A 24,276-nucleotide genomic window follows, 5' to 3' on the forward strand; every position below is an offset into this window, starting at 1 on the left:
CCAGAGGAAGGTGGGTTCCTGCTGTCAGAGGAGGAGGCAGTGAGGATGGCCAGCAACTCCAGTGCACTGCCCCGGGTGACTTTCCAGACGCCAGAGAAACCTGGAGAGGAATCATCACACAGGAAACTGGGCAAGCTGACCATAAAGTACAACCGCAAAGACCTACAGCGCTGGCTGGACCTGGAGGAATGGATCAACGCCCAGCTGCAGGAGCTGTACCAGTGCCGGGTGAGTAGCTGGGGCACAGGAACCACTTGCTTGTCAGGTGAATGGGAGTAGAGCCCTGTGTGCTGGCACGCAGGTTTGCTTGCTCTGCTTCACTGGAAATAGTTCCTTGTCTTCAACTTCCAGCAGGTATCTCCATGCCCCCTCTGCAGCATCTGAGTGGTGTGTCGGCAGGCAGGGAAGCTTGCGCTGATGCAATCCAACTGGCTTTGAACTGCCTGGAGCTGCACCCACTGAGGGGGTGTACCTATTGCTCAGCATGAGTAGCACAACCTAGGGAGATGGATAAACCCAGGGTGATTCTTGTTGCTGAATTCCATGTGGTGAGTGGCTTTGCAGTGAGCACTATCCAAGCTAGCTGGGTTAGAGTGGTCAGTGTAGCCCTGTTCCTTTTGGACACAACAGTGAGGCTCTACCTGCTGTTTGAATAATACACTTTGGAATGTGCTGTGCCCATAACTGCAGAGCCTGGACACACTACTGGCAACAGGGAAGATTGGGAAAAAACTCTTTGCTCAAATGTAGAGATCTTATGCCTCCATCTTCACCAATCCCCAGAGCTGTCTCCCTTGCCTGAGCTTCCCTTCACATCAGGAACAGTCCTTCACAAATTCTTCCTGCCTGCCTGAGAGCTGTTCCAGTAGGAAAGATCCAGGAGTGTCTATAGCACCTGAATGGTACAGGATTTTGCTTCAGCTGTTGCATTTTTTCACTGGGTTAGTGGCATTTATGTTCCAGCACTGCCTGGGTATATTGAAATTTTAACCCTGTACTATTGCTTCTATTCATATATTGTCCTTAGATGCATAACAGTTATGCTGGGTGCTTTCAGAAGCAATAGTGTTTTTCTGTGTTTGAGATAATCCTTTGGACTGTGGTATAGTAAAAGATGAAAGGTTTTCCCCCATTGTACATATGATCTTAAACACATTTAAATGGCTTGATTAAGGATTTTGCTTTTCTCTCTAGGACAGTGGCTGATACAGTAAGAGAACACAGCTTTCTTGACTCACAGAGAATCTCCATCTTCAACAGATGACACAGATGGGTTTAGCAAATTGTGTAAAACTGCTTATTTATGTCCTGGATAGGGATGGACTAAATGAACTGCCAGGCCCTTTCTGTCCTGTATTCTGTATTTGCGCCCAGTGCAGTGTTAAGCACACTTTTGTGATACAAGGAAATAAGAGCTGATGATTGTTTAGAGTCTTCCGCTCTGAGCATCAGCAGTTTCAAATTGCAATCAACACTGAAGTGGACATGTCAGAACAGGTCATGAATGGTGGGTTTTGTGCTACTTGCCATGATGGTACAGAGAAATTTTTGCCTGCCCAGGCTGATTTTCTGGGCCTGAGAGCTACAGAACGATGTCACCTTCACAGCTGAAGACCCAGACTTCAGGAACTGCTTCTAAGTCTGTCCTTATTATTGTTGTTGCTGTTGTTTTTATTATTATAATCATTATTATAATAATCTTCGGTGTGACTTCCTGTGTGACTGTGTATTTGATATTTCTGTGGGAATGTGCCAGATTCTCATGCCATGTTGGGAGATAAAAATAGTTAATTTCTGTTTTAATTTATGCTTTATGCAAAGAACAGGCAGAAAACAAATATGGAGAAAAAGGTCCTTCCTTCTGCTGCAAATGCATGGCTTGTCTGAAAATATTACTACTTCTGTTCTGTTAACTTATTGTTTTAGATTTCCCATGCATAGCTTGCTCAGTAAAAATTACTAATCTATTCAAGTTAGTTGTGAATTTCCAGTTGTTTTCTATAGCTTATTAGAATGATAGTAAGAAATTTACAGGTGTATCTTAGGCCTCTTGATAATGCATTTTGAAATTTATACAGTGCACAGGGGAGCAGAAGTTATCAGCACACCCAGTCAGACAGGCAAAATTCAGTGTGTCTGCAAAGTGCTAGCATGGTAGTCCTGGTGAGTGAAGGCTGTTCAAAAGAGTGGCAGCAACAATATTGATTCCCAACCATGCCAGCACTGGCATTTAAGGGACTGTCCCTGGAGTTGGTAACTCAATTCAGAGTCCTCTTCCTGACTGTTGAGATAAGCAAGGAGAATGGCTGCTGCTTTGAGTAACAGAACATCTTGCCCTTTGGAGAATTACTGCAGTTTTAAAGAGTTAAATTTTTGTCACTTTTTTTTTCTGAGACAGACAAGAAGCACTTGGTATGACCAGTAACATGACCCCAAGATGGTGTTGTCCATGTGCTACTCTTGCTGAAATGTACAGAGATAGGCCTTTACACTTGCAAAGGTGTCAGAAAAACAAGTCAGTTTACATTATCACTTCTGTTTTCTGGAGAATTAAGAGCTGTTTACTGCCATCACAGTAGCTGCCCAAAGGGGATTCTTTTTCCCTACTGCAAAACCCCAGCAGGCACAAGTGAGAAACCCAACCATGCCCTTACAGGAACAGATTGCCAGTGGATTGTCCTTGCTAGTATCTTTTCAGCACAACAGATTTCCCTGCTTCCTGATGTATTCAGGCCAGCATAAGAGATTTTCTACAAGGAACTACATAACATAATGCTGTGCCAGGTCAGAGACTGTTAGCAGGATCTCTTCATATACACACATGTGCCACAGTAAATTACTTGTAATCACAGAGAGGTCCAGCAGGTCATCCTGCTCTCCTCTGTGCATTGTGACAAGACTATTTAGTTGTCCTACTTCTTTGGGCTTCCTTGTATCCATCAACTTCCATTACAATTGTCTTGTTACCTCTTCCTTTGCTCCACCTGCCCTTGGCAGTGCAAAGTTCCTGGGTGTCTTCCAGAGATTCAAATGACAGCAAGGTGAGCTCAAACATCACCTCCTGATACATTCCCTTCATAGAGGGAATGCTATGATGTTTACTGTCACAAGGCTTTGTAGCAACAAAACTAAGACTGATTTTCAAGATGATTCCTTGCATATGGAATCCAGAAGAGCATCCACACTAGGACTAAAAACCACAGGGATTTCCTACCCTATCACACCCTCCCAGCCTACTTAGCTTCTTAACCAGAGACAAAGTCAGGCTGGATCAACACCTGTTTTCTAAAAGGTCTCATGAAAACTGTTACTTTTAAGAAGAAATACTGTGTGGGTCACAATATATTTAGTTCTGGTTTATTATTTATTCTTAAGTTAGCTATGTATCAAAGCTAAACAAGGGCTTTCTACTTCCTCTCTGGCTCGGTATCAGTGATTGCCCAGGAAAGTTTCTTTTTTCCCTGTAAGTATTGCCTTTAATGTTTAATGTTTTACATGCATATCCATAAATGCCACAACCTGACAATCAGGAACTGTGCTGTTCACCCAGTATCCTTATTCTACTGATTACTATGCCAAAATATCACTAGTGTTGTGTAGTGAAGGATTAATTTTGCAAATACACTGGAAAAATGTAGGCTTATAGAGATTTGTGAAGCTAAAATGTGTCTGTGATCAAGTGAACAAACTAACACCCCCATGCAGTACAAGATCATTACTCCAGTCACCAAAACCTGGAGTCCCTCTTACATTAAAGGAGACTATTATATCCCTCTCATATCTATTAGAGAAAGCAGGCAAAATATTGTTAGGTCTTTCAACAGCATCATTTTCTCTCCATTACTGCCAAAAGCCTTAGTATAAATACAAAGTATGTAAGTGTAATTACCATAAAAACCTAAAATCTCCTTCTATTATTTATGCCTCTCTAAGATTAAGCCTGTTGGAGTTCTGTTTGGTGAACTCTTCATAGAGGAAGGGTGTCACAGGCTGGTATATGTGGCACTGCAGTTTGATATCCTTGAAATGGTCTTCCAATGATGGATGATGATCCCTGAGCAGTGTAGTGGTTGGAAAAGATGAAGATGTGTACATCAGGATGTGTGGCTGGAGCAGACACTACAAAGGGGCTGGAATCCATGCCCTCCATTACAATCCATTACAAGAACCTCCCTTTTTTGAGATGATTTATATCTTGTCCTCAACTTTGCAGCATAGTTTTATTGTAATTCAGCTGCTTACTTCTTTAAAGATGGCCTCTAGAGTTCTTGAAGGTTAATTAACTCTGGTGGTTTTTTTTTTCTTTTTAGCTAAGGGAGGAAACAGAGGCAGCAGCTCCTGAACCACAAATTGATCTTGAGGATCTCCTGGAGGTCCCTAATGAAGAACAGAAAATAAAACTACAGGTCAGATAGAGGGACGTGTTGATTTTATGTTAGTGAAGTTCTCTTCATAAAGACTAGTGGCATGTGGGGTAGAGAATAGGTGTTTGTAGTGTTGCATGATGCTTTCTTGAGCCTTCCTTTCTGTAGGGAGGGGAGAATTAGATCAACTCATAAAACACTAAAATGACGACTCCTTGTTTTTTTAGGAAATCCTCCATGAGTGCTCCAGCCCCACAGAGGTGAGTGAAGGACCATATAAATTTACATGTATACATGTTACACTATTCTGTTACAGTGTCTTTGCTGCTGCTTGGATGAGTAGCCAAGACACTACGGTGATGCAGATTTGTTTAATCATAATGCAAAGTGTTTGCCACTTTATTCTGTGATTGTAAAATTACATATAAATCCATAGGAATGAGCTGAAGGCAGAGCACTAGAGCAAGTAAGTAATTATGCTTTACAATCAGAGAAGTTCTTTCTATGTTTCGAACATCCTAAGCTGATCAGTCTGAGCTGTTATTTGATCCTCAGTGTAGAAAAGCCATTGACAATGACATAGCTCACATAACCATTTTTTACACTATTAACTGAATGCATTCTTAGCTTAAAACACTCTAGGGTTATGAGTGACAAGGGTGCAGAATGGTCCTTAGGTTGGACTGGGCAGATAACTGCTGAGCAGTAGCCATGTAGGTTAGTTTTACACATGGATTTTTCCCCCCACAAAACTTTGCAAGTTTTTATTTGAATTAGACAGTTAAATCCCACAATGTCCAGACAATTGGAGGCAATACTGTGTGCATGCACCACACAGGGATTGCCTTTGCTGCACTGCACACCTGTGCAAAATGTGGTCCCCATCACTGCTTCAGGCACATGCACTGCATGTGAACATTCTGCTTGCACATTATCCATCAGACCACACGTATTGTCGTGCCAATGTGGCTGTGCAGTGCTGAACATACAGAAAATGAGATGAATGCATGACTGAAATTCAATCACTGAATCAATATTAGTATCACTGAAATTAAACTGGGCTGTAGCAATCATCACAGGTGCTCTCCTAGCGGGGGTTTCAGCAAAGCTGGCAATATGAAATAATTTTCAGAGTGTCTGAATGTCAGATCTGAGGCAAGAATCTCACACTTCCAGAGCAGTAACTGAAGAGAGTTTGTTCTGCTAACTCAGAAGCCATGAAAATGTCCTGTGGGCAGCACAGTACCTGTTGAATACAGATACTGCTGCCCCGTTGGCAAAAACACATACTTTCACCTTGGGGATCTTGAATCCAGTTTCCTTGAAAGATCACAGCAGTTTAACTGCAGAAGGCAGACAAGAAACTGAAAGGACTGACTGAAAAGAAGGGTATGTTCCTAGGCATTTACTCCCAGAGCATGTTGTGGCAACCTCTGATCACCCAAGTGAGGACGCTGGGCTTCCACACAGCACAAATGGTAACAAGCTGCAATACTTCCAGTGACCCTGTCTAATTACAGGAACATGTAGCGATGTCTTTGGGTAAGAAAGGCTGCACACCTCTTTATGGTGATGTTACTTGCCATGCAGGGGGTAAAGTTTGCACTAGTCACATTGCCTTCTGCTTGGAATAACCAGATAGGCCAGTTTAGTTCATAGTCCTTGGCTGTGTCAGCAAAGTAGTCAGGGTTTGTCTCCATTAACTGCTCATCTATCTGCTCTGCCTGTCCTCAAACCCTGCTCAACATTATCATTAGTCCTACATGTTTTGCTCCACCTCTTCTCTGCCAGCCACTTCCTTGTAGAACTGGCACAGCTCCAGGATGGCTTGCAATTCACAACATGGAGCTCTACTGGTTCAACAAGAGGGACAGCTTGCTTTGCCCTAGATTGGGAGGGCAGCAGAAGTGGGCAGGAGGTTATGGTGGCAACAGGAAACAGTGGAACCTAAAAGAGAACAACATCCTGAGGTCATCTCATGGTGGGAAAAGCAGGCATCTGGGATAAAGAGGGTCGGGCTAGCTCCTGAGGAGAAAGTAAGCATGGCTGTTCCAAAGGGAGACAGGGAAAGGGGAGGAGCTTTTACACCCTTCTCATCCATCACAAGGTCTCCTTTCCTAAGCTAAAATATAGGTTTGCTCAATATATGTCAAAATTCTGGTTTCTGCTCAATGTGAGGGTGAATGTGGGAATGATGGCAATGCCACAGAACACTTTGGGCTGGTGAGTGCTGGAATTAATATGACATCCTTCTGCAACCAACTCTTATTGCAGGACTTCATTACGGAATTGCTCAGTCGATTGAGAGGTCTCAGAAGAGTCACCAATCCTCAGAAGAAATGACCTTGCTCACATGGAAAACCCAGCTCTGACTAAAAGGAAATGTGTATCTTCCTGACAAAAAACAGGATCAGCAACAGAACTTCTGAATGTGTTTAGGACTTATTATTATTGACAAACTTCACCAAGTTTGTGAACTCTGTACCAGTGGTTTGAAGTCTCCACTCCTTCCAGATCTACACACACAGCAGGGAAGCTAGACTGTACGTTTTCCTGATTCTTAAAGCGTGTGTTAACCTGAGGAAGAGGACAAGATTTCTCTCCTTTAGATTCTTCTAGGAATCTCCATGCTGGCCAAGGAGCACTGAATACAATTCTCAGGAGCTCAAGACTTCTTTTTTCATCCACTGCAAGGAAAACAAGGCATTGGTTATCAGTCATTCATCAACATGGAAAATCAGCCACTGTTAAGCTGCACCTCATTTCAGTCTGGCTTAAACCCAACTGTGATCTCCTGCCTGTTACTGCTGTACCTGACTCTACAGCATTGCACATACTTTGTAAGTCTTACTAAGCCTCTCTTATTTATGGAGGTTGGATAGAAAATATATGATAGTTTGGATGCACCTGGTTTTCCTAAGAAGTTTGTGAAACAGCTGCTACAGCTAATGGCTATTTTTTTTCCATTTTGTGGAATTTAAGACTTAAAACCTAGAAGCCTTTTCTAAAGGAACAAGGTCTGGGAATGATTTTTCTCCTAGTTTAAAAAGATGTTGGAAAATACTTATTTTATATTAAAGCAGAAAAAAACAACCATGCATTACTTGGTTTTGCTCTCTCTTTAGATTCTAAAGAAAACCTGAAGTAAAAAAATACCTGCTCCCAAGTTCCCTTCAGGGAGCATCTCGGAGCGAGACTTTTGCAGACAGGTAGGTCTCACAAATGAGCAGGGAAGTAGGACACAGTACCTTGCTGCACAAACTCTTCTGGCTACAACTAATATTTGCCTGGAAAAATACAGAGGAAACTACATCCAGCCTCTCAGCAAGTCAGTAACTTGACACATGGACTAGGACACAAGACAGCAAATGGAGGCTGATTGCTTAGGCAGAGCGCTCTCACATTATGCCCTGACCCTACATTGATACCTGCCATGCAAACACAAGAGATGAGTGTGAGTCACATCCAGAGGAGCTCCTACAGAGCAGAACATTCAAGGCCAGCTTTTGAGTACATCTTTTGTGTGTTTGGTGAACCAGGCAGAAGGGACCAACTACGGAACGAGAGGGACATGCAGGTTAGCTAACAAAGACAAACAAGGATTCTTGGGCTGAACCAGTAATATCTTAAATGCATTAGTCTTTCCATCTTTATCAGTAGCAGAGTGATGACTATTATCTTGTTCTTCCTTCCTATTTTCCAGCTGTCAGTGAATAAACTGTAGTTTGTGTCCTCTAAGAAGACAAAATCCAAGCTGCAGTAACAACTGTGATGTAAGGGTCTGCTTCCTTTCACATGCTTTTCTTGTATCTGACTGGAAGCTGGCAAGCCATGGACCTCATGTCTTGTTCTAAGACTGCTCCAAGGTGTTCTGAAGTTCACCCACTAGGCTGGAGAAATGGTCTTTCTCTATCAGGTCCAATATATGTCTTTGGTAGCCCTGGGAACATCCCCATTTTGGCTTAATAAGGGGTTAGTGGGACATGCCTACCCTCAAGAAATCTCAACTTAATCAGTAACATAACAAAAGCTTAAATCCAGACCTGCAATTGTTGCAGATCTGGCTTAAGGATGACACCTGCTAACACTCATGTAACACACCCCTTGAGAAAGGAGAGCAGCATATTGACAAAAAGCTCTGAGCACTGGTAAAAAAAGACTAGGATCAAACAGAAGTGCAGGTGGAAGAGCTAGGTGGATGGGTGGATAAGGAGAGTGTCCTAAACTAGAGATGCAATTAGCTACAGCACAGCAGTATAGGAGTTCAGATTAGTTACATACCCCACTAACAGGCTTTGTTTTATTCTGCCGAGCTGCAACAGCACAAAGACATGACATGCCTCTCCTCTGGCCCAAGAGAAATAGCTTCTTTCCCCTGGGAATGGTTCTACAGAACAGTATTTCCTCAATATGGAGTGACGCAAAAAGAATTTTTTGTCTGTGCTTTAAGGTAGACATTGTTAGAATCAAAGACAAAGCAGGTTCTGAAAACTCTACTTGACCAAAGTTGTCTTTATGCTTATTCTGCAAGCAGCAGGCAAAGAGTAAGCTGCAGACCCTATCATGTGCAGTTGGTTCTGATACATAAGGAATTCTGATATATAATGATACCTGAGAGCACTTCAACTGAGCACACTGAGATCAGGGGAGCAAGGCAACATGTGGCCAGTGGTAGATGGTTTCTCAGCTCACTGGTGTAAAAGAAAAAGCAGTGTAATGCAATCAGAGTAACTTCTTTTTTGTTTCATTCTTAAACAATAGTAAAGCACACTTGGTTTGATTTACGTTTTGGCTGTTCTCCCACTAGACCACAAGGATAGATTAAAATCAATGCTTGAAAAATTTTTGTTACAAACATCTTCCAGTTAACTTTGCTGTTTCTCAGTATCACCACTAGCAAAAGTATGTAGATACTATCTATGAATGTTGCTTGAAAGGAGCTTTGCCCTCTAGATTATAGAAAGATAACCCAATGTATGCAAGTTCATGAACTTTTCTAATTTGAATTCTTATTGGAGTGGAGCCCACATTCGATAATTCACATATAAAATATTTTGAGAGGGAAAGAAAATCCCTCATGACTTGCTACAAAGACAAGAGCAAAGAAGTTGAATCTCTTTCTTGAAGATGCCAAGCTGTCTTCTGTCCTTGAACAGCTGTGACTGAAGTTGATCTGGCCTGTCAGGAATTGACTGATTATCAGTATCTTTATTTACCAGCACCTTTTCAGAGACAAGGATAGGGAGTAAGTAACACAGCTAACAGTGCACTGCCCTCTTAAAGGTCATGCAGCATTCCTCTTTCACAACACAGATTCAGCTAGGTGTGCTTCCTGCAGACAGCCCATCTGGATACCCCTCTGCCCCTCCTACATGGAGTTCACTGAGGCAACAGCTACAGTAGGAATGGCTTTTCAGGGGAAAGTGATTGGGCTACTACTAAAATGCCCCATTACATGCAGAAAGTGCAGCAGCCACAAAAATGTCCATTAGTGGTGCAGGGAAAGCAGCAGCTTGTGTCTGTATGACTTGAAGAGAGTCTTCCATGTATGACTAAGTTCTATTTCAGGTAATGGGTTGGGTGCATTTCTGGATTCCTTAGGATGGCCCCACAGAAACCAATCTGGGAATCTAAATAAACTGCTTCCGGCTGCAACCTGCTCCATTAATAGTGATGTGAACAGGGCAGGGCTTACAAGGCAGAGGCTGCCTAGCTGCAAGGGAGCTCAAAGTTTTGTTGTGCCTGATGAAGCATTCAAAAATGTTGCAAGTATCATACCAGCTCATACTAAGATATTGAAAAAAACAGCAGCTGTAGATCAAGAAACAAAATTACTACTAACTGCTTGGGAAGACACAGGCTGAAACCCAAAGCAGTGGATCAATTTAGGAGAGAAATAAGAACAGATAGTTGCATCTTCCCCTGTACATGTAAAACATGAAGGCTTTAACCTCAGATAGAACTGGGCTGTCTTACTACCAGACTAATTATCCATGTCAAATAGCAATGAAAAAGTGTCACTCCTATGATAACATAAATAAAGAACAGCATTTTGTTTTGATTTTTAAGACTGCAAGCTCCTCAGGGCTTACTTAAATAGCTTACTTAAATTTTGTGTGTCATAGGGTTAATTGTGAACTCTTGCATCAGAACAACTCAAATAGTTTTCCCATCTACCTGCCCAAAGGAGACAGGCAGTGATGAAGAAAGGGCTGCCAGGAGAAAGAAGATCCTCCACAGAAGTCAGGTTTTGCCACCCCTTCCTAAGCAAAGGTTTTGATGGCACTGCTGGATACACTTGCCATTTTTAGTGTGTTGACCTAAAGTATTACTATTCTACATTGTTTGAACCAGCTTTTTGTTGAAGAGTCTGATCCAGAGCAACACATTAGCAGAAACCCACCTTCAACAGTGGTTTCATTCACTTGCTGTCCTCTGACCAGAGGTGCAGGTAAACACAGTTTCATCACTTCACCTTGGAGGCACTGACCTTAAGCACCGGGGCAAGGCAGACATCTGGGAGTGGCAGTGTCAAACCAGACAGGCAAGATTCATTGGAAATTCCCTGTCAAGGGCAAATCCTTAATTTTGTTGCAATTGGAATTGTCAGCCTTAGAGAGCTCTCTCAGAAGGCACATTATTTGGAAAGAGCTCATCCTGATGGAATAATAGAGCACGTTTACAGCCAATTTACTTGGGTATTTGAAGCAATTCTGGGTGTTCTGGGCACTGGCAAGTGCCACTTGCATCTGGATTGTCTCCCAGGAGGGCTATGGACATATGCAACTGAGCTTTGCTCCTAACCAGATGAAGAGCATCACACAGGTAACATTTTTATCTTACCAGGTGACCAAATAATAAACAAAGTCAAATTCTGCTTTCAGACTTATACGTAGCTCTTTCAGACTAACATGTTGCTCTTTCAGATGACATGACCTTGGCACAGCCACTGCAGGCCACAACACTGTATCAGTAGCAGATTACCTTTTCAAAGGATCCTTCCTTTCATGCCAGTGAGCAACATTGCCCTGCATGTTTTCCAGACGTGCCACAGAAACATTTTTGATGACTTCACTATTCTTCATTTCTTTCCCTAAGCTGCTTGACACTAGGAATAACATACCCTTATAAGAAAGCAACACTTTGATAAGGGCTATCAGGCATTTTCAGGAGAGACTTTAACCACAGGCCTCTGTAAATCATTTTTATTATGCTTTGCAAGTTCCCATCACACACATGATCACAATGCAGACATTTTTCTCAGTGCAAAGTGCTTTCCTGCCTGTAGAACCAGTGTATAAGCTGTTAGTAAAAGCAGGAAGTTATTTATCAGCCAGTCAGTACTGCCTTAAACACACATCTTTACTGCTACCCACATTGTCTTACCATCTGTATTTACAGACTTGTATCCACCTCTTCATATCAAGTTCTCATTTATCCCCAAGCATGCACAGCAAACCCTGCACTTCTCAGGTGTATTTGTGAACACCAAGTCACACACCCTCCAAGCCTCTCTCAAATTACAGCACATCCTTTAACTGTCCAAAACATCACCCGTTTTGGCTGCAAATCCACTTAGATTCTTCCCATCTGGCTGGCTTCTCTATTTTCCCATTCTCCAGCTCCTCTTCTGCCCATAAGTGTGGTCACTTCTGTTTGCAAGGAAGATGATAGCGGGAGGTGTGGTGGTCCTTCAGGTCAAACTCCTCATGGCCTTCCCTAAGAAGCAAATACAAAGTGCAGTCAGAAGCAAATACCCAGGCCAGGAACTCACCCTTGGCCACTGCACAAGAGCAGTGCACTCCCAGCAGCCCTTAACCAGAAACTTATCCCAAGAGTTGGCTGTGAAGACCTGAATGGCAGCGATGTCGACTAACTACTTAAGATATTTGCTTTTAACAGAAATTTCTAAGGTGCTTTATGGGAATGTCTGCTCATCCTTGTCACTGGATTTGAAAATGACAACAGGTCCTGCTTCTTTCCCTCTTGAAGAGACTCATGTAACTCATAGCTCATTTTCAGCACTGTGTCTGTGACTCCAGTGACATTAGCAACTGTGACAACAGAGGAAGTGACAGTCTCCTCCAGAAAACTCTGGAAAATAACTGAAAATAATGCAGTGTATTGGCAGCTGTCTTAACCAGGAGCAGGCAGTGTTGAGTAAGATACAAGCCTGCATCTGCAGTGTGTGGATGATACACTCACCTGCCAGACTGTTAAATCTGCTTTTACTGATGTTTGCTGTCAGATACTTTTGTTCATATGCTTTGTTTTAACAATCTAACATTGCCAGTCATATGTTTTCTGAACATTTTCATATGGACTTCCCCCACCGCATTTGCATTTCCCTACAAACACCTTTGCAGGAAATGAGACAATGTGCACAAAAAGCATCTCTTATTATCCAACCACATTTTTAGCAACCTGCTGTCTTAATGTCATCCAGCACAAATCTGAGAACCCAGCCCAATACTTCTGAGGCTTGGAAAAAGAGAAGTCACACAACCTGTCAGGAATAACTTTGTATTCAAATGAATTAACCCTCCAAATCTGAGGCATGAAAATTTTGTCAAAAATCAAGCTACCTGTGTTTCAGAACAAAGACTACAGCTGCTGCAAGTCTTTCACCAGCCTGAGTGGTGAAAAAAGGCTCACACATACATATTTCAACAAAGAATTTTTAATATGGTTTAGGATTGCAAAGTCTCAACCTAAGAAAACCCTCAGGAATTCATAATATCTGATCTCCCCCTTTAAGGGAATCCAGCCTAGGTCATCCATCAATGGCATTAACAAGCCATAGGAGTCACTGAACAATGGCCTCATTTATCCCATCACACGTAATGCAGCATATCAGCTGCTCCAGAGAACACTCAGACAATGTGCCCAAACATGCACTGAAGCATTTCTGCCTAGGACCAGTTTAGTTCCTGAAGCCTGGAACAACTACTGATCTCACAAAGTATTTCTCTAACAACCAGCATTTAGTTCAAATCTGGATTCCTCAAATCTTGCCTCCTACGGCCTGTTTTTCTGCCTAGTGAGAAAAACATACAAAGAGGACAAGCTTACCTTTGACCCACCTCTGAGACCCAGAGGAATTGCAAGACTCACCAAAAACAGCGCTGACAGTAGAGGTCCCCATCACAGCCATGGCAGCGCAAAGTGGCATCTTCATTGCAGATGCAGCACCAGGGTAACTCATCCTCATCACTATCATCTGCCCTTGCAAGAGCTGTGATGGCTGGAGTGTGGCTCTAATTCACACAGAAAACAAGAGACAGAGAGTTCAAACCCCAGCATGGACAATAAAGGACATTAACTGTAACACATGATGGCCACAGTACCCTGTCCCATAGTCCACAGTTTCCTCTCTGCTGATCCTAAGTCTGTGAGATGAACTTGCCCAGAGTGCAGGGACAGGCACATATATCTATATGTATATCTATACATCTAGTTGTCAAATAAAAACCTAGGGTATTGGGTTTTTAGAATTTGGGTTTAAATCTATGTTGTTTGGAATGTAAAGAGGTATTCAGCCTCATTTAGTGTCTACAGTGACATACACCCACATTGCATGTGCTGTGTTAAGGGCATAAAGCTCAGATATTCTGGCAGGCACCACAACAATACCATGTGACAGACAATTCCTGCTGCAAAAGCTACAGATCAAACAGTTTTGCTGAAAGGAGCTGTGTGGGAAGGGAAAGGAATGTGGAGACAGGATCATTGTTTTCTCCCTGTGGGAAGAAAACTGTACAAAAGAAGTGCTTTGCCAAAAGGCCCCTACTATTCATTCATACCTGAGGCTGGGACAAAAAGATCTTCTGAAATCATAATCTAAATATATCCATACAGCCAACTATGGCCTCCTTCTCCCTTACAGAGAACTCTTGTGGAACTTAAAACACACTGAAGACATAGTGCCTGGACACTGGCAAAGGCAGCTTCCTGACACAATCTTTTCCTCACACTATCTTTTGCATCAGTAATCCCAGAAATGCAAGGTGTCATACCTGAGATTGATGTTTTTGATAATGTTTACAATTATATAATTTCTTCCAATGGGAGCAGGCCTAACAGGTGCCTGTGAGTCACAGGTGCATTTAATACACATTAGAGATTATGTATATATTTCCATAGTAGGCCAGAATCCACTCTGAGCATAGGGTATCCTGCTACTAATTCCTTCTTCTGACATTATATGAGAATATGAACAGTAGAATGCTGTCTAGAGGTTCTATTCTGCTGAAAACACTGGTAAACCTCCCATTTACTCTGGTTCAGATTGTATGGCACTAGACCATGGCCTTGTTGATCTTATTATACATATATATATTGTGAGGTGTCTACCACCTTCTCTTGGTTTACACAACTCTATAACATTCAACTCAAAGCCAGACTGGAAGGAACTGTATTCCAGGGAACAATTCCTTTAATAAGTACAAGGATGATTCATAGCTGAGCTCAGAGCTGGTCAGCCTTGCAGAAGCTGCTTGACTTGTTAGCTCTGGAGAAACTGGTTATTTATTTTTTTTTCTGCATTAAGCCTATGATACAACAAACTTTTGCTGCAGAACTGTACTCTCCTGACACTCTGGAACATTCCAGATGTCAGTTCAAGAGATCCTGACCATTTCACTGACCTTTTGCTTTGCTTTTTTACACAGGTTCTGTTGTGAGGGTCCTAGTTGGGTGGTCTGATCTGGGGGAATATTGAATCCACTTGCTTCATCCAGGGCTGCTTCCTCTGTGAGCTGGTGACAACACAAAGGAAGAAGTCTCTTGTTTCAAACACAGCCTCATTCTAGGCCCTAAACCTCCTGTGCTTGTTGCTCTCATGCAGTAACAGGAGATGACAAGTCTGAATGCAGCTGGTGTTACCCAGACAGATGAAAGCTCACTCTGCACTCGGAACACTGTGTGTCCATTGTGGACAGTCTGCAGCAGCAGGGGCCTGCAGCTCACACACTCTGCTTTGCAGTGCAGCTAGCAGGCCCTCTGCATCATGCTAATCACACACATGTGACATATCAGACAAACTTAAGCTCAGGTCTGCCTGCAAGACAATTCAGAGACATTTTTGGGAGAAATGTAAGCATAAGCTGAGCTACACAGCACACATCTCATCATCCACGTTCTAACTGGCTGGAGGAAAACACAGAACAAGAAGAGAGGAAGTACCAGCAAAGTGTGGTTATGCAGGAGACACATGCAGACCACAAGAGACACTAAGCATGAATGAGAAAGACAGTGTGACAGACCAGAAATATTGTTTTCAATTGCCTGTCAAATAGCTGAATGGACCACGGGAGCTAGTATTGGAAAACCACCAGGAAAGTAAGGAAGGAAACTCTTCTCAGGAACAGAAACACAATCTTTGTATGCTCACCAGGTAACACACTCATGAGGCATAACCAAGAGGAAGAAAAACAAGGCCACAGTTGCCACTTCTGACCTGTTTCAGCACTTGGCGAATGGCCTCCTCCTCAGCCACTTCCTCATCACTGTCAGGGAGCTTATAGGTTTCCAGTGTAACTGTAGGAGTAGGAAATGTGAGACTGTAACTCACACCTGCCTCAAGCCTTGTGCACACTAATGTACCAGAGACAATTCTTTGTGGTGTGAGCTGGTTGTCCATTCTGACTCTGACCTTTTAAGGTGCAGGTTCCTCATAAAGGACATTACTGTTTATTTTTAATACTTGGAAGAGAGATGGAAAAGATCCCCACCAAAACCAGACTTTTGCTTTTAGAAGTTTTGTTAACCTCACCAAAGCATGCTAAAATTATCCCAAAGAAGGGTGCAAGACAAAGCAGCCTGACCTTACAGTTCCAGCCTTTATCCTCAACTTAGATCTTTCATAACGATTTCATGACAAACCATCCTGTACACCTTAGCAGACGGAACCAAATTTCAGTTTGTTTCTTGCAGAACAGAAGAATTAAATGGATAAACACTAATAAAGAATTTACTCTGTCATAGCAATTTGACTCCTCTCTTGGCACTGTATTCTCATCTGCTACCCACCTTTCTCTGGGTCCTCGCCCTTGAGTGCTGCCAGTCTCTTGGCAACCTGTAGGATCTTTTCCTGCCTAGTGTTCTCTTCCCGCAACTCAGCAGCAGCTTCTGACAGAAGTTTATTCTTCTCTTCCTCTAGCTGTTTTGGGTCCAGATTTGCAGGGCAAACACAATCTTCACTTCCCCGATTGAGATCATTCAAACTCTGGCTACTAACAGCTGCAGACAGACACACAGAACACACTGGTGACTCAGCAGCAATGCTCCTTGGGCACAGAAAACATGACAAATAATGCTGTGAGAGCAGCTCATTGCTCTCCACAAAACTGGATAACTAGAGGAAAAGGCATGCCAGTGGGATCTTCACTGTACACAAAGAGAAGAAAATGAGCTAATCTGTGGCTTAGAGTGAGTTTACAGAGAAAGCAATGCAGCCAGGAAGATAATGGTATGCCAGATTCTGATGTGCACAGGTGCATTAGCAGTAGCAACAGCTCCTCTCCAGGGAGAAGAGAAACACTTTAGAGAAACAGAGAATCTGAATAATACAATCTTGACAAGAAGGAACTATCTCCAAGCAAAGACACAGAGTGGAGCCAGATGGCTGCTCTTGGCCAGTGCAAGGGATTATAAGGGGAAGATATGGACAAACTGGACACTCAGCTCACCTGTAAGTTACATAGGGAGGCACAAACCCCCTTCTCAGCATAGCACATACATTATTAGACATAAACCAGTCTTTAGAAGCTGAAACAAGATACCTTGAGGCTGAACTCCTGGTCTGTAATGCTCATCAATGGCAACCTCCTCAGACAGCTGAGTTAATAGGTCATCTGTCTGCTGGACCAGACTTCGGGTATCCGGGGGTTGGTGCACCTAAGAAACCAGGGGAGTTTGGGAAAAGGCAAATGAGAGGAAAGTGGTCTACTCAATCAAAGGAGAATCTTGGCAACCAAGATCACCCTAGATGGGAGCAGTATACAAAGATGCCTCCACTGATATTGAGAATCTCAGTTTACAGTTACGTGGTGTAAGATTTGTAAGGGTTTCATTTTCAGAGGTGCTGAATGCACACAGCTCTAAGAGCAGTCACCCAAACAAGGCAAAGGGGTGCTGAATGTGTAGAAATACAAGCTGCTGGGTCCCAGCTCCAGCTCTGCCACTACCTCCAGAGTAAACTAAGTGCCATTCTCAACAGTGCCAGCCAGCAAGCCCCACACAGACCTACGACAACAGCTGGGCAAGCAGCTGAAAGAACCATAAGGAAATGGTATCCGGGGGGACAAGATTATTCCTATAGGCTTTCAAGGCATATATTCAACTATTCCTCTGCAAACTCAGACAAATCACATTGGGCTTCCATTTCTGGAAAAATTAACAGGATTCTGCCCAGCTGATATGCAGTAACAGCTAGAAGATGTAATTAGAAGGTAGGGCTGATAAGTCTGCAATACAAATAGCTCTGAAAAGCTATGACCACTCATGTACATAAGTGAGTTGAGAGTAAAAAACCTTAGCATCTATTGTTAAAAATATGCACACAAACTATATCTGGCATAAAGGAACATTCAGCATTCAAATTGAAGCTTTGAATGGGTAAAGGCTGGTGATTTACTTCTGGAGCAATGACACAATCAGGAAACAGAGATTTCTGAAGAAAGCTACCTGAACACAAAAAGGCTGAAGAAGGAAGAATGGTTAGCATGCTGTGACACCAGTTACTGTGTCAGCTCAGAATAAATTGCTGACTAAAGAGCTGAGGGAGCTTACAGGTCTGGGAGCTTGGGAAGGAGGATCTCTACCCTGCAGGACAGCCAACCGGTCCTCCATTTCCCTTGTGGATGGAACAGGTCCTCGGCCATCCTCCTTCAGGGCTGCCAGCCTAGCTTCGATCTCAGCCTGAGTAGGGATGGACTCTGCAATTCACAATAACCCAAGGGAGGAGATTATTTTGTTATTGAAAATGAAAAGCTACATGTTTCTTTCCTTAAAACTGTATTTCTTTCTGCAATCAGACTCTGAACGCCTGAGTAAAAACCTCGCCCAGCCCTGACGTGAATGAAGGGTCATTCTGCAGTGACTCAGAGACTACCCTGATGCTAACTGCTATCCCTTTCTTCCAAGCCCTTGCCTTCTTCAGTTTATCTCCTAGCCATAACACAAGTATTAGGCTGATGTCATCTGGAAATCAGCTGACTTGGGATTTTAGGGACAGGCAGAGAAATGAGTGTAATTTAGGCAGTCCAGTCCATTGGTCCCACATCTCCTAATGCAATCCCAGCCTCATCAGACTCAAACTATCCACTGCCACATAACAGATGAGAGGCAATGGCTGCAAGTTATTCCAGGGGAGGTTTAGATTGGAAAAACTGGCTATTAGGAAAAATTGCTTCACAGAAAGGGTTGTCAAGCACTGCAAAAGGCTGCCCAGGGAAGTGGCTGAGTTACCATCCTTGAAGGTACCCAAAAGATGTGGTACATGTGGCACTCTGGGATATGGTTTAGTGGTGGACTTGGCAATGCTGGGTTAACAGTTGGACACAATGATTCTACAAAAACCAGATAACCACTCTGAAGAGCGTTCTTTTCCTTTCAGAGACCATACATAACATCTAAAATAGTTTATTCTCATGCAAGCACCTCAAAGCAGTCCCAGAACCTGACAGTTGTGGACTGGGATGAAAATCCTTTTCCTTCTCTGTGAGACAAGGCTGATCAGAACATAGTCCCACAGAGACTGGAACTGCTGATGCCCAAGGCAATGACTCACAGGAAACCTTCTTCAAAATAGTTTGGCCAAAGACTTTCACTTAATTCTACTCCAAGTGGGTTTCACACATGTTTTTAACTCAAAAAATAGAAAATGAAGAAGTGATTTTAGGGTAGCTGAGGAGTAGTTTCAAGAGAACCCCAAGAAGCAATTTAATTCTACTCCAAGTGGGTTAGACACATGTTTTTAACTCAAAAAAACAGAAAATTAAGAAGTAATTTTAGGGTAGCTGAGGAGTAGTTTCAAGAGAACCCCAAGAAGCAAAATGAAACTGGAACATTGATCTGAAATCATTGTAGAAGATAGCCATTGTGGCAGCAGACCTTGGATGCTCTGTCCTATTTTAAGCTTCCATCCCCCTAATATCACAGCCACTTAAAGCCCAGCACTTTCGTTCCACGTTCCTTGTTTCCCAAATAGCAGTGTTCCCACCCAAGGTATTTATGGTGTTCTCTAAAACTCACTTGGTCTCCTTTCCTCCCTGAGCCTCTCCAGTCTCTCTGCAATAGCTCTATCCTCTTTTGAGAGCCCCTGGTATCTGCAGCCTGCTCGACCTGGGGCTTTTGCAGCTGCTTTCTGTTGGTCTTTCAGCTGGTTTTGTTTAGCCTCAAAAGCTGCTACACGCCTGTGACAAGGATGGAAAAAATACATGTCAATGAGAACAAGGATTTTAACCCAGAGATAAGAAAACATCCTCTGTGAACCCAACAAGCTATCTGAAGAATGCCAGTGCAGAACAGAAATGAAATAATTTTCTCCAATATCAGCACAATGAAGTACTCCTAAGAGTAAGGAAAACCTTAGCTCACAAGAACAACACATCTGGCAGCACTTCCCAGCAGACAAGGAACATTTCACCACAAGGTTCCTGTTTCCAAGCCAACTCTGGTCAGCCACAGATAATTGCAGGCAGGTGGCTATTCAGGAGTCTATTCAAAAGAGCATATCCCCCACCCCTCCAAACAAACTAACAGCCTAAATAAGAAAACAAAAAGTCCATCCTTAATTTAACTCTGAACAAGCAAATACCCACACCACAAGCCTCACTTTTACTGGTATCCACAGGGGAAGAGGAGGCCCTAAAAGGCTGATCTGCAGCAGAAAGAACTGCTTGGCAAGTGCAACTCACTTTTTGTAGTTTTCTGGTGGTGACCATTTTGCTGAACTGCTTTGAGATCCTTCTCTGAAAGACAAAAATTATTTCTCTGAACTCAAAATACTGACAGTACTTGACAATACTGACAATCATCTAGTCTCCCATCTCAAGAGGAATCAGTAGGTGTTTCTTGACCTCTTGGTACAGCCCCTTTCTTAACCTCATTAATACTGAGAGGAATCAGCTTATGCAAGGGATTAAGACAATATAGCTGCCCAGGACAGCAGGAGCCTTCATCTCTGTCCTTTGGTCCAGTTGTTTTGTATCTGGACAGAATGTGATTTAATACAGTCATCAGTGATCCCAAGGAGGTGGGGCTGAAATACCCTTGCCTCCCACAGCCTGCACCTCCCAGTTCAGAGAGCAGGTGGGGAGTACTCAGGTAAGACTCCCAGTGTAATTAACTTCCATGCAGCAGGACACTCTGGAAGGAGCTGGGGCATGCAACAAACACAGAATTATATAACATGCAAGTAAAACAAAGCATTACAAAAGTTATTATATAACACCTTACAAAACACTTGAACACTACATGCTTAAAACAGGTCTAACTCTTCCACTTTGCTGTGTTCAGGCTGAGGGACTAAACTAGACACTCATGCAAGTTAGTTAGCATATTTTATTCATTCTTAGAAATCACAGCTATGGCCCATATAGCAATGACTGAATGCAACATTGTTTGAATGCTTTCCAAAGTTCTAAGGCTTCAATTCTGAAAGCTATTTGCACACAGAACAACAACATATGCAGCTTACAGAAGTGCAGCCTATGTGTATTACCTGCAGGACAGGATGCCAGCCAGAGGGATCTGCACAAGCTCAAGAAGTGGGCCTTGGGACTCTCAGGAGGTTAAATGAGACAAAGTGCAAGGTGCTGCACTTGGGTTGGGGCAACTCCTGGTATCAACACAGGCTGGGGACAAGCAGACCAAGAGCAGCTCTGCCAAAAAGGACCTGGGAGTGCTGGTGAATAGGAGGCTGGACATGACCCAGCAATGTGTGCTCACAGCCCAGAAAGCCAGCTGTGTCCTGGGCTGTATCCAAAGCAGCATGGCCAGCAGGGCAAGGGAGGAGATTCTACCCATCTCTTCTTCTCTCACAGGATCCCACCAGCAGTGCTGCATTCAGCTCTGGGGTCTTCCCAGAAACTTCCAGGAAAGACGGAGAAGGATTTTTTTTTTTTTAGAAGTGCACATAGTGACAGCACAAAGGGGAAATGGTTTTAAACTGAAAGAGCACAGGTTTAGATTAGATACTAGAAAAAAATTCTTTACTTGGAGAGTGGCGAAACACTGGAACAGGTTGCCCAGAGAAGATGTGGATGCCCCATCCCTGGAAGTGTTCAAGGTCAGGTGGGATGCAGCTCTTAGCAACCTGGTCTAGTGGAAGGTGTCCCTGCCTACAGCACAGGGGCTGGAAATAGATGACTTTTAAGGTCCTTTCCCAGACCACTCTATGATTCTATAATCTACCTGCTATCCAGTCAGGGAAGATTGTTTTTCTACTGTAGCTCTCTAGTGCTGATATTAAAATTATGAGAAAAAAACACCCAGAGGAAACATCAAGACAGGTGGCTCTGTTTTCTTAATGGCTTTGAAGTTGTGAAGGGAAATGATAATTTCAAAACTGAAAAGACTGAATACTGTCCTTCACTGTTTTCAGCAGCCCATGAAGATGAAGACCTTCACTAATGAGGCTCTTCTCCTTTCAACATCTGCAGAGCCAGAAAATTTCCCCCTTGCTGATGAAAATTCCTTGCTATAGGAGAAAAATGAGGAAAAGGAACAAGAGAAATGCAAGAGAAAAAGAAGGCACAGAAGAATTGGTTGACAGAGGAATTCTGGTGTACACCTGTGTTTTTATGTTGCTTGTTCAAGTGTAAAATCCTGCTGCTACTGAATCACGTTTTGTTTTCAACAGGAAGTCTACTGGTTATGTATGCAAATAATTTTTAAAGTTTTCTTTTAAAAGCAAAAGTTTTATAGGCTTTAGGCTACAGAACTTTACATCTTCAGGCCACATATAGCAGAGATCCCTCAGTGTGGAGGATTTATGTCATTGTTTGCCCACAGAATTACTAACACTTTGAGCATCTTATTGTCAGGCTACTCAGCTATACACAGCTGAGAAGACTGCCAGAATTGTTAAAGCAGTGTAGATTTCTAGGCAAAAACACAGTGTGGCTTAACCTCAGCCCATCTAGTTAAGCTGTCCACAAGAATTCAGTGTCCATCCATGAAGATTTAAACCTGATGCTTTCAAACTACAGATCATAGAGAACAGGCACAAATCCTGATTACTATTTTAGGACTGCACAGCTCATATAACAATAAGTTCAGAGATGTCCTGTCTTGAAATTCTGGGGTACAGGCAGCATCCATGCACATATGGAAGGCAGAGCTCTCCTGCAGAAATCTGCAACACCACACTGAATGTAAACCGAAGGAAAAAATCGGCAAACTGTCTTTGGGTGAAGAAACGCTCCCATCTTACCCAGTTAGTTTTTCATGGCACTGCTTGCACACCTTCTGCTGAGTGTTTCCACAGCGGGGAACCACAGCGCTGAAGCTCCGGCAGCCCGAGCAGAAGGACCGTCCGCAGCTCTTGCAGCCACACTGCAGAGACAGGAGAGAGGGGCAGGACAGGGCTTCAGCACCTCGCCACTGCTGCGCTCACGGGCACAGGGCCCGTGCCGAGGCACACACAGAATAATGCTGGGGCTATGCTGATTTTTTGGTGACAGAACTGTTTCACCAGCTGCTGCTGAAGATACGGAGACTCAAGAACCTTGGAGCACCAGCAGATAACTCCTGCTGGGAGCAGAGTCTCCACTTCTCCCCATAGTACAGCGAAGTGTGTGTGTGAACTGTCTGAGACCATGACAGAATCCTGCATTAGAGGGATGGCATTCAATGACTTTTTGTTTCTTTGGCCAGTAATTTCTCATACTTGAAGACATATCGGAATTAGGCACCCTAAGAGCTCAGTAAGCAAGGACAACAACGCCGGGAAGCGTGTCTCGGCGCCGGGCGAGGCAGCTCCCGGCTCCCTTCTCAGTCCCTGGCACGGCGGGGAGGCACCCGCGGGACCGGCCCGTTCCTGACCCCCGCAGCCGGACTTGCCTCTTTCTTGAAGACAGAGAACTTGGACGCGCAGCCATAGCACCGGTTATCCATAGCGCTGCGCCCCAGCCCGCCCTCAGGCACGGCGCTGCACCCCCGCTATCCCAGGCTCCATGGTCTGCCCGGTGCCGCGGCTGCCTCAGGCCCAGGGATCGGCGGCGAGCGGGGCTGTCACAAGCCGGAAGCCGCGGACACCACCCTCCCGTCCCCCAACACAAAACTGGCGACGCACGGCTCTATGGGAGTTGTAGTCTCTTGCTCCTCCCTCCCGGCCTTCAGAGGCCAGGCAGCTCTCCGCAAGTAAACTACACTGCCCAGGGTTCCCCACGATCCCGGTGGCCGGCCGGCTCGGCTGCCATCGCCGCGCGATGCATTGTGGTACATGCAGTCCGGTGCCCCTGCCCGCCCCGCCGGAGGGTCCCTGGCCCAGAGGGCATCAGCTGCTCTTGGGTGTTAATAAAACAAGAAAGCGTATTCTCTAAGGCAGGCAGTATTGTGCTCAAGCTACCCTGGGCGGGGTTTTTTTTGTCCTAAACCTGTGGTGAGATCCTGGTTCAGAATAGTAAGAATCAGCTGAACTGCAGTTCAGTGTCATCTCAACCAGTTACTTGTTTATGTAAGGAAAATGTATTTTAAATGAAACACAAAAATAGACCTATGAGTAGTAGGTTTTTGTGTGCTTCTGTAATGCTTTATTCCAGGCTATTTTTCTCCTGCAGTAATAATTGACAGATCTCTGTTCTGGTTCTTACAGACTACAAAAGCATAGCACTCAAAGGCTCTGATGTGCCTCCCAGGCAGGAACCAGGACAGTCTCACAAAACTCCAGTTATCCCCAGCCCAT

At 43.7% G+C, this 24,276-nt stretch overlaps 2 protein-coding genes across 5 annotated transcripts; one reads left to right on the forward strand and one right to left on the reverse strand.

Annotated features, from left to right (window-relative positions):
* Positions 1 to 6,707, forward strand: PPP1R14D (protein phosphatase 1 regulatory inhibitor subunit 14D). Its single transcript, XM_039705301.1, has 4 exons — positions 1 to 228; positions 4,311 to 4,406; positions 4,592 to 4,624; positions 6,639 to 6,707. Exons 1-4 carry the CDS (start codon positions 46 to 48, stop codon positions 6,705 to 6,707), a joined length of 381 nt encoding a protein of 126 aa, XP_039561235.1. The 5' UTR covers positions 1 to 45.
* A 170-nt stretch (positions 6,708 to 6,877) lies between these two features.
* ZFYVE19 (zinc finger FYVE-type containing 19) lies at positions 6,878 to 23,634 on the reverse strand. Of its 4 annotated transcripts, XR_005627091.1 has the most exons (13): positions 23,433 to 23,634; positions 22,804 to 22,925; positions 20,285 to 20,338; positions 19,620 to 19,780; positions 18,156 to 18,301; positions 17,147 to 17,261; positions 16,395 to 16,604; positions 15,823 to 15,902; positions 15,011 to 15,121; positions 13,479 to 13,621; positions 11,919 to 12,083; positions 8,976 to 9,055; positions 6,878 to 7,051 (listed from the first exon to the last, which is right to left on the reverse strand). XR_005627091.1 is itself a non-coding variant. In XM_039705298.1 (11 exons), the coding sequence occupies exons 1-11, from the start codon at positions 23,484 to 23,486 to the stop codon at positions 12,011 to 12,013; spliced, it is 1,269 nt and encodes a 422-aa protein (XP_039561232.1). In that variant the 5' UTR covers positions 23,487 to 23,634; the 3' UTR covers positions 11,555 to 12,010. The 4 variants fall into 4 exon arrangements, 2 of the variants coding, with proteins under 2 accessions (XP_039561232.1, XP_039561233.1); XR_005627090.1 differs by lacking the exon at positions 8,976 to 9,055 and having other exon boundaries at positions 6,879 to 7,051; XM_039705298.1 differs by lacking the exons at positions 6,878 to 7,051; positions 8,976 to 9,055 and having other exon boundaries at positions 11,555 to 12,083.
* Between the last annotated feature and the right edge of the window lie 642 nt (positions 23,635 to 24,276).

The sequence above is a fragment of the Passer montanus genome, unplaced genomic scaffold (assembly GCF_014805655.1).
Source record: "Passer montanus isolate IOZ18808 unplaced genomic scaffold, ASM1480565v1 scaffold18, whole genome shotgun sequence".
Classification (NCBI taxonomy): Eukaryota; Metazoa; Chordata; class Aves; order Passeriformes; family Passeridae; genus Passer; species Passer montanus.

Bases quoted from the DNA above. Each gene is read 5' to 3' on its own strand.
- ZFYVE19 (XM_039705298.1), bottom strand. From the start codon at position 23,486: ATGGATAACCGGTGCTATGGCTGCGCGTCCAAGTTCTCTGTCTTCAAG. The intron at 15,903-16,394 runs GTGGGTAGCAGA...CTACTCCTACAG, and splicing joins GGGCGAGGACCCAGAGAAAG to TTACACTGGAAACCTATAAG. The intron at 12,084-13,478 runs GTGAGTCTTGCA...TTTGCTTCTTAG, and splicing joins TACTGTCAGCGCTGTTTTTG to GGAAGGCCATGAGGAGTTTG.
- PPP1R14D (XM_039705301.1), top strand. From the start codon at position 46: ATGGCCAGCAACTCCAGTGCACTGCCCCGGGTGACTTTCCAGACGCCA. The intron at 229-4,310 runs GTGAGTAGCTGG...TTTTCTTTTTAG, and splicing joins AGGAGCTGTACCAGTGCCGG to CTAAGGGAGGAAACAGAGGC. The intron at 4,625-6,638 runs GTGAGTGAAGGA...CTCTTATTGCAG, and splicing joins AGTGCTCCAGCCCCACAGAG to GACTTCATTACGGAATTGCT.